The sequence below is a fragment of the Ictalurus punctatus genome, chromosome 27 (genome assembly GCF_001660625.3).
Source record: "Ictalurus punctatus breed USDA103 chromosome 27, Coco_2.0, whole genome shotgun sequence".
In the NCBI taxonomy this organism is placed as follows: domain Eukaryota; kingdom Metazoa; phylum Chordata; class Actinopteri; order Siluriformes; family Ictaluridae; genus Ictalurus; species Ictalurus punctatus.
This window is the reverse complement of record NC_030442.2, coordinates 15,114,994-15,125,000: the sequence shown is the minus strand read 5'-3', so window position 1 is coordinate 15,125,000 and position 10,007 is coordinate 15,114,994. Positions and strand designations below refer to the sequence as shown.

General features: G+C 42.7%; 1 protein-coding gene across 2 annotated transcripts in view; it reads left to right on the top strand.

The window, feature by feature from the left end:
- The window catches only part of fto (FTO alpha-ketoglutarate dependent dioxygenase), a 168,804-nt gene that overhangs the window by 27,947 nt on the left and 130,850 nt on the right, over positions 1-10,007 (top strand). Inside the window, exons 2-4 of one of the 2 annotated variants that reach the window (XM_017458768.3) lie at positions 3,169-3,246; positions 4,822-5,557; positions 9,501-9,722. In XM_017458768.3, the coding sequence (XP_017314257.1) occupies positions 3,169-3,246; positions 4,822-5,557; positions 9,501-9,722 (1,036 nt within the window). Of the gene's footprint in view, positions 1-3,168; positions 3,247-4,821; positions 5,558-9,497; positions 9,723-10,007 lie in introns of both variants that reach the window. The other variant, XM_017458767.3, reaches the window with a different exon arrangement.

Below are 10,007 nucleotides of genomic sequence, written 5' to 3'. Positions count from 1 at the left end.
ATTATTATTATTATTATTATTATTATTATTATTATTATAAAAGCAAATCAAAAATAAAGTTTCTGAACGATCATCTCAAGAAATCTGCTCAGTCCGAGATCTGAAACGAGTCCATCCAGTGGCTTGATTTATACCTTGACTTTAAAAGTGGAACAGTGTGTGTGTGTGTGTGTGTGTGTGTGTGTGTTTTAGAGCCCATCTGCGCAGTGAAGTTGCTCCGTCTCCTGTTTTTTGCTGGAATTTGTGAGCAGCTTGATGTATTTGACATGTGCGTGACAGCCCACAGCTCTTCAAACCCAGCACAAGCACTGTGCTATCTATCTGCTCCCAGCTGTGTGTGTGTGTGTGTGTGTGTGTGTGTGTGTGTGTGTGTGTGTGTGTGTTGTTTCTACATCAGAAAAGCAGAGTATTTGCCATCAGCACTTGGTAGTGGAATCTACACACACACGTCTATATCTTTGTGGGGATCTTCCATTGACATCATTCATAATAATGACTGGAGTGAATGAACTCTCTTTACTGTACCTACAACTACCTCTAAATAACACCCTGTCTATGTGGAAACCAATCAGATGTCCCCACAGGGTCACAGCTGTCACTGTTCCTGTCCTTGTGGACACACACACACACACACACACACACACACACACACACACACACACACACAGACACAGACACACACACACACACACACACACACACACACACACACAGACACAGACACAGACACACACACACAGACACAGACACAGACACACACAGACACCCCCTAAGATTTTTGAAGACATTTGACACAAGAAGTAAGTCTGTGTCAGACTGTCAGTTTATTTTACTGTTGTTTGTGTCAGACTGTCAGTTTATTTTACTGTTGTTTTTTTTCTGCATCTTTTCTCATCCTCTGTCTTTCTTTATGTCTGTCTGTCTGTCTCTCTCTCTCTGTGTCTGTCTGCCTGTCTCTCTGTCTGTCTCTCTCTCTCTCTCTCTCTCTCTCTCTTGCTCTCTTTGTATCTGTCTGTCTGTCTCTCTCTCTGTATGTCTCTCTCTCGCTCTTTCTCTATGTCTGTCTCTATGTCTATCTGTCTCTCTCTCTCTGTCTGTCTGGCTCTTTGTCTGCCTGCCTGTCTGTCTCTCTCTCTCTGTCTGTCTCTCTCTCTCTCTGTCCGTCTCTGTCTCTGTCTGTCTCTCTCTCTCTCTCTCTCTCTCTCTCTGTCTGTCTGGCTCTTTGTCTGTCTGCCTGTCCGTCTCTCTCTCTCTCTCTCTCTCTCTCTCTCTGTCTCTCTCTCTCTCTCTCTCTCTCTCTCTCTCTCTCTCTCTGTCTGTCTGGCTCTTTGTCTGTCTGCCTGTCCGTCTCTCTCTCTCTCTCTCTCTCTCTCTCTCTCTCTCTCTCTCTCTGTCTCTCTCTCTCTCTCTCTGTCTGTCTGGCTCTTTGTCTGTCTGCCTGTCTGTCTCTCTCTCTGTCTCTCTCTGTCTCTGTCTCTCTCTCTCTCTCTCTCTCCCTCTCTCTCTGTCTGTCTGTACACTCAACATGTGCAGAGACACACGTGTACTCCTCTCGAACCCGGACTTAACCTTGCCCCCACCCCCCCCCTCCCCCCCTCGCTTTCATGTTATTAAAGGAACATTTTATTTTGCCCTAAAAGTCAAGCCCCATTTGAGCAAAAGTGCACACACTCGCTCTATTTAAGTCATGTTGTAGAGCGTTGGCATTATTAGCGCTGCTGAAATGTGAGAGCGGGCCTCAGTAAATGTCTCGGAATATATACGAGTCTCTTTTCTCCTTAAACATCACAGTAGTGTGTATGTGTGAGTGAGTGTGTGTGTGTGTGTGTGTGTGTGTGAGCGTGTGTAAGCATTCTACCAGCCTACCGAGGGGGCGAGAGTGTGTTGCGTACTGGCTGAACGAGGGTCACTTGACCCCTCTGTGATGTTCCCTCAACCTGAACTGTGCACCTGCATGGACAAAGTGTGTGTGTGCGTAAGTGTGTGTAGAGGCCCAGGCAGTGCTGCCCTTGTGAAATTTATTTGGGTATCAGGATTTTTTACACCGGTTGCCGTTGGATTTACAGGTCAGGGCGGAATGTGGGGCCCAATAAAAAGCACTTTGATCGGGCGAGCCGGAGCTGTAAAAACCCGATACCTCCATGAACGGGAGATTCGCAAAGGGTTATGGGAACGATCGGAACGTTCCACGTCAGGCTTACGTGCGTTCGTCTTTGTGCTCGTTGGCCAAAAGACGAACCCACTGTCACCGTCCTGCCTTTCGCACAGTTAACACATTTGAGAACTGATACTAAAATAATCCTGAGGATAACCATTCCTCAACCAATCAGAGCGCAGCATTTACTTCTCAGAAGATATAAAAAGGGTTAGCGTTCCTTACTAACGTCTGTTTTGTGGTTTGCATGCACCAATACATATATATATATATATATATGAGACAGGCTTAATATTGAAGTACACACATTACCCTGCCTTCCAACAATATTGCATTCTCAATTCTGATTGGTTAGAATGTTTTTGATTAATTTTCTATAACGCCACGGCCAATCACAGCTTTATATTAATGCACTCGTTCTAATGATGTAGCGTTTCTATCAGGGACTGTACGGTTTTATAGCGTACATACACAAGACTTTCAAAAAAGTGCGATTATTCCCTGTAAGAAGAAGTGTATGGGACATTTATGGAAGGAGTCTCCAGTGTCAGCGCTCTGAAATAGTCAGAGGAAAAACTGTAACTGGTTTCCAACATGGAGAACTCCTCAGGACTGTGTTTTTTTTTTTTTTTTTTTTCCCTGTCATATTAACCTCAAGAGAAAAAGAAAAGAAAAGGAATGAGTGTTTATAGCTGCTATAACATGAGTAATGACAGGACATCATTAGATGTAAGTGTAAATGGATAAAAATGCGTCGCTTTGTAATGAAAAAGTAAACAGTCTCAGTGTTCTCGGTATAAGAGGAGTACGACGCTTTGTTCAAAATCACCATGCCTTGTGCTCAGCAGGAAGATCAAGAACATGAATAAAAGAAAACGAGTGTTTCTAGATCTCCTTAAGCAGAGTGTGTTTTAAATGGATGTCTGTTATGATGTCGTCAATGATTAAGAGCACCTGTATAAAGTGTTACGACTGTGCTTTAGTAATATGCCGCTTGTATTTGTGCTACGCAGAGGCGTCGGCTCCTACAGGAACTTGGCGAGCAGAAGATCCCCTTCCTGTCTCCTTCTGATCCCGGCTTCCAGCAGCTAGTGAGTCCTTCTGCTCCCACGACCTCATGCATCTGTTTTCCTTAATAACTCATCAAAATATATCAAAGAATTCAGATAACTCATTAGTCTCAACTGGTACACTATACACCATATACTCGAGTACTTGAATCAGACTTTTTTGCCCCTAATTTGTCACGTCACTCACGTTTAAACATCTGATGGCTCCGCCCCTTTTGGCTGTTTAGCCCAGGCTGCAACCACCGAGTGGGAAAAGGGTCTAATGTTCCTCGTGTTCCACATTTAAGGTATCGGTGGTGCTAGTACAGCATCCATGTATTAACAGAGCACCGTAAGTGAACATACAGCCGTCACTAAGCGTACACCTTAGTCAGCTGCAAATTCACTGTTTATCATTTTTGTTTTAGATCTCTTTTATTTACGTAACACTTTTAGAGCTTAGTTATTATTAAATGTCTTTATTAATTTATTTATCTGTATTCATGTTAAAAATACGTTTTTATTTAATTTTTTCTTTCTGCTTATTTTATGTATGTATGTAGGCATTTATGTATTTATTTATTTACTCATGCACTTGCATGCTCATGCACATACTTCTATACTTGCGTACTTACATGCTTACTTAATCACATGCTTACTTATGTACTTACATGCATGCTTACTTACATGCTTACCTACTTATGTACTTATTTTATGTGCTTCCTCACTTACTTACTTACTTACTTACTTACATGCTTACTTATGTGCTTACTTTCTTACATACTTAAGTTCTTATGTACTTGCGTACTTATGTGCGTACTTATGTACTTACTTACATGCTTACTTTACATACTTTACATACTTACTTATGCACTTTACTTACGTACTTACTTATGCACTTTACTTGCGTACTTACTTATGCACTTTACTTGCATACTTACTTATGCACTTTACTTACATACTTACTTATGCACTTTACTTGCATACTTACTTATGTACTTTACTTACATACTTATGCACTTTACTTACATACTTACTTATGCACTTTACTTGCATACTTACTTATGTACTTTACTTACATACTTATGCACTTTACTTACGTACTTACTTATGCACTTTACTTAAGTACTTACTTATGCACTTTACTTGCATACTTACTTATGCACTTTACTTACATACTTACTTATGCGCTTTACTTACGTACTTACTTATGCACTTTACTTAAGTACTTACTTATGTACTTTACTTACGTACATACTTATGTACTTTCCTTACATACTTACTTATGCACTTTACTTACGTACTTACTTATGTACTTTACTTACATACTTATGCACTTTACTTGTGTACTTACTTATGCACTTTACTTACATACTTATGCACTTTACTTGCGTACTTACTTATGCGCTTTACTTGCGTACTTACTTAAGTGCATCATGCATTAAGAACCAAAGATCTGGTGTGGCTGCTTCATCGATTTAAAAGTACTTTTTAAAATAAATAATTTCACTGTACTGTAATATCTATGTGAGAAATAAAGGCTCTCATCTATGTGATCTAATAAGCAGCCTTATTTATTGTTATTGTTTATTGATGTTAATGTCTGTTGTGCTGCAGTGGGACACCAGTTATTCGGGACTGATGTTGCGGCGCTCAGGCAGCCTTCCCCCGGGCCTGGACGAGCGTGTTCAATCCGCGCTGAGCACTCTGCGTGACCGAGGCTGCCTCCTGAGGGATCTGGTGCGTGTGCGAGAGCGCGATGTGTTCACGGCCGTGTCGCGTGCCCTTGTCGGCCAGCCCGGGTGCACCTACCGCTACCTGGACACCCGTCTCTTCACCATCCCCTGGCACTGTGAGGAAGACGAGGGCCTGGGACGTAACGAAGGCCACGGAGACAAACCCTGCTGTGACACCGGGCTGAGAGCCGCCTGCAAGGCTTTATGGGAGCTGAACCAGTTCTTCTGCTCTGACGTGCAGCTGCATCAAAACCGCCGGACCAGCAAACGCAAGCGCAGCGAATCAGAAGAGGAGGAAGGAAAAGAAAAGCCCCTAAGCGAAGGATGTTCCGAGGATCGAACGTGCGAAGAGAAGGAAGAGAGGAAGTCGGGAGACGATTCGGATAGCGGACAGGGCTGCTCCCGCTCGTCTCCTCATACTTCAGAGTCCGGCCCGATCCGGTTCAACATCACGCTCATTAACTACATGGACCCGGCCAGCATGAGCCAGCTGAAGGAAGAGCCGTATTACGGAATGGGGAAGATGGCAGTCGGATGGCACCACGATGAGAACCTCGTTCCTCATTCGCCTGTCGCAGTTTACAGCTACAGTTGCCCCGGAGAGACCAAGACTGAAGGTGAAGGACTGAAAGAACAGTGTGTAACAGCAGGGTAGTGTGAAAAAGTCATCCAGAATGTCACATGACTCTTTTTCGTAACAAGTCAGTGTTGTAGTTGTTCAACATTACAGTGCGGTTAAAATCATCACCCGGAGAAGCTTTGAATACGTACACATGACGAATTAAAGGGGGGGGGGGGGCTAAAGTGTCTTAGTAGGGCATTCGACAATCCTGAGCTGTCAGAACAGATTCTACAAGTCTCTGGATCTGTACCGGAGCGATGAAGACGTTCCAAAAGATATTCCCTTGGGTGGTGTTGTAATGATGGTGTTCTTCTGGAGAGCGTGATTATCTAGACAATACCCTGTATTAAAAATACCCAGACAAATTGTTTCCCCAGCGCAGAATATAGTCCGGATGGTAACCGTGCCCTATCGTTAAAAAATACGTCCCTCCTTTTGGATTCTTCAGCGGTTCTATGAATAGTTAGGATCTATAAATAATAAATAGGATTGAATAAATCGGATTTCACCTTCCCCAAACAGTTGTACTGTACTCGGAGCTAGGGTTAGGGTCTGGATTAGGGTCTCTAAAAGGGAAACCTGCAGAAGGACAGCCTTATGTATCCTTATGGGTTCTAGATTGATCTACCGCTACGAACATTTTATTACACACTTCCAATTGGAATCGAGATTAACGCTGATCTTTCAACAGCGTTTCTTATCGGATCTAAAAAGTTTCCATATTAACTAATGATTAACTACCCATCGAATTTCCAATCAATCCTTACCTAATCTTATTCAGTCTGTTTTATCTGTTTTTACTACTAAGTTTAAAGCTGTAAGAACCCAGAGATCCAGTTCTTAGATTTGAACCCGAACCCTGTAAGTCAGTAGTTGAGTATCTTGGCTCGAGAGGCCATTTCCCCGATCAATCGAGAGAATAAAGCCGGTACGTTTATCTAAGGAGAACGCTGTACGAAATGCTTCCGCTAGCTTTTACCCAGAGAAATGTTCAATAGGCGCGCTAATGACGACGCACCGTGTGGCATTTCATTCTAGAACCAGGTCTCACCAAATGTTCACCCGTTGTATCTGTTTGCGCTTGACAGCTGATCTTGAGCAAAAGCAAAGCGAACAAGTGTGCAGACGCCCGCCGTGATTTAGCAGCGATTAAGCGCACGCACACCCCGACTCTACACTTACTCGTTCTCATACACGTTTCCTTAAAGAGAACCACCTGCCCTCGGCTTTGTCTCACCCATATACTACACACCGATTTGACCTCTGACCTCTCTGGAGTCTGCTTTAAAACACAGTACCCCTGTGTGTGTGTGTGTGTGAAGCCAAATTGACCTCTCGGTTCACTCCTGACAAAAGCTGTTCCTGTGTGAACACACACCAGCTGCAGCGCTCGCTTTAGTGTGTGTTGCTGTGAAGCTCTGCAGAGACGGCTAGACCGAATCACTGCCAGGAGGATCGCCTCCGTTTTTTTTACAATTTTTTTTTTTTTTTTTTTAAATGAGATCTTACAAGATTCCGGCGTTAGCATGTGCAGGAGTTTCATCGTGCGTGCCCCTTTGGGCCTGGTCCTGGATCGATCTGGTTTGTAATGCCGTAATGCACTGTGAAGTGAGCAGAGCTTTTAGAAAGCCGTTTTCATGAGGCCTGGTCTACAGATTTTCCATACCTCAGCAAAGTTCCCGTGCTTAACAAGTCAAACTTCAAGTACCATCTTCCATTCAGAATCCGAAACGACGCGTCGATCTGTTATCGCGTGATTACTTCGGCCCTTCTCCGATCTCTGGTACGCGGTTGCTTTAAAATAAACAGTTCAGACATGGTTTTTGTCAGATGGAGCTACGTTTCTGATCGAATCCCGAGCAGGCGCTGATGCTCTCCGTGCTGGCGGTCCTTGGAGAGCTGTGTCAGGGAACACGGGGCTGAAATTAAGTTACTATTTATCCGTGCTGAGCAAAGAGAAAGGCCTGCTCTGGGCTCGGCCTCTGAGAGGAGTTTAGTATTGATTTTACTCAGCTGCCTTGTGCTTTATGATTTCTTCTTTGGTTATTGTTCTCTCCCTTTTGGGAAGGTGAGAAGAAGAAAATGGCTCCAGAGTAATTTCTTCCTCTGAGCACTTTTTTCCCAGTAGCTGTGTATAGCAGTGCGGTAGAGTCAGGTCCTTGCTGATCACAGTGTTAGTATGTTTTATTTTTGGGGGGGTCGGGGGGAAAGATACTAATGATTTTAGATCTGCGTCTGGATTTTAGGTCTGGCACTTAAAGTTCATCACAAGATGTTTTTTTTTTTTTTTTTGTATGACATTGGACAAAAATGACACTTTTGGAATAAAAATGGCAGAACTTTGAAAAAGTTCAGGACTTTGCTATACTTTGATTTTATGCTATTTGTTTTTTCTCTTGTTAGTTCCATTTTACTTTTAGCACTACTTCTATTATTAGTACTAATGCCACTACTGCTACAGCTTTTACTACTACTACTACTACTACTACTATTACTACTATTACTACTTATTCTAATCCTTCAGTACTGTTACTATATTACTACTGCCACCGCTACTACTGTTACTACTACTGTTACTACTACAGTTATTACTATGTTACTACTTCTACCACCACCACCACTACTACTACTACTGCTATTACTACAGTACTCTTACTATGTTACTACTGCTACCACTACCAGTACTACTACTAGTACTACTGCTACTAGTGCTACTAGTACTACTGCTGCTACGACTACTACTGCTATTACTATTACTACTGCTACTACTACTGCTACTACTGCTACTATTACTACTACTGCTACTGCTACGACTACTACTACTACTGCTGTGACTGCTACTATTACTGCTACTGCTACGACTACTACTAATGTTATTACTGCTACTGCTACGACTACTACTACTACTACTACTACTACTGCTATGACTACTACTACTACTGCTGTGACTGCTACTATTACTGCTACTGCTACGACTACTACTAATGTTATTACTGCTACTGCTACGACTACTACTACTACTACTACTACTACTGCTACGACTACTACTACTACTGCTGTGACTGCTACTATTACTGCTACTGCTACGACTACTACTAATGTTATTACTGCTACTGCTACGACTACTACTACTACTACTACTACTACTGCTATGACTACTACTACTACTGCTGTGACTGCTACTATTACTGCTACTGCTACGACTACTACTAATGTTATTACTGCTACTGCTACGACTACTACTACTACTACTACTACTACTGCTATGACTACTACTACTACTGCTGTGACTGCTACTATTACTGCTACTGCTACGACTACTACTAATGTTATTACTACTACTGCTACTACTACTACTGCTACTACTACTACTGCTACTGCTATGACTGCTACTATTACTGCTACTGCTACTGCTACGACTAATACTACTGTTACTACCGCTACTGCTACTGCTACTACTACTACTACTACTATTACTACCGCTACTACTACTGCTACTACTACTAATACTACTACTGTTACTGCTACTACTACTACTACTACTACTACTACTATTACTACCGCTACTACTACTACTACTACTGCTACTACTACTACTGCTACTGCTATGACTGCTACTATTACTGCTACTGCTACTGCTACGACTAATACTACTGTTACTACCGCTACTGCTACTGCTACTACTACTACTACTACTATTACTACCGCTACTACTACTGCTACTACTACTAATACTACTACTGTTACTGCTACTACTACTACTACTACTACTACTACTATTACTACCGCTACTACTACTGCTCCTGCTACTATTACTACTGCTATTACTTCTACTACTGCTACTAAAATGCCGCAGGTTTTTGGTTTCAAATTTTGGGTTCTTTTCAGTGCATCACTGATTTTAATGCACTGGCTGTGTATGTGTGTTTTGCCAGCAGTAAAGCCAACTGAGGAGAAAGAAGGACAGACATCAACTGAAGGAGAAAAAGGAGACGAAGAGCGCCGAGATGAAGAGGAAGAAGCAGGGGATGAGGGGACGAGTAAAGAGGAAGGAGAGAAAGGGAAGGTGTGCTGGCGTGTGGGGTTGAAGGTGGCCTGGGACATCCACACTCCAGGGTTAGCCCTGCCACTGCAGTCCGGAGACTGCTATTACATGACAGGTACACACACACACACACACACACACACTTATACACATTAACATCTTTTACGCTTAATCCATAGCATGCATTTGTGCAGGCAGATGGATGAATGTGCAAGCTGTTTATTAACAACATTTTTGAATATCTCTAGATGGGAATACCACAAACATTTAAAAAGGGACTTGAGAAAGAAAGACAGGAAGAGAGAGAGAGAGAGAGAGAGAGAGAGAGTGTGTGTGTGTGTGTGTGTGTGTGTGTGTGCGTGTGCGTGTGTGTGCGCGTGCATGTGTGAGGTAGGGACAA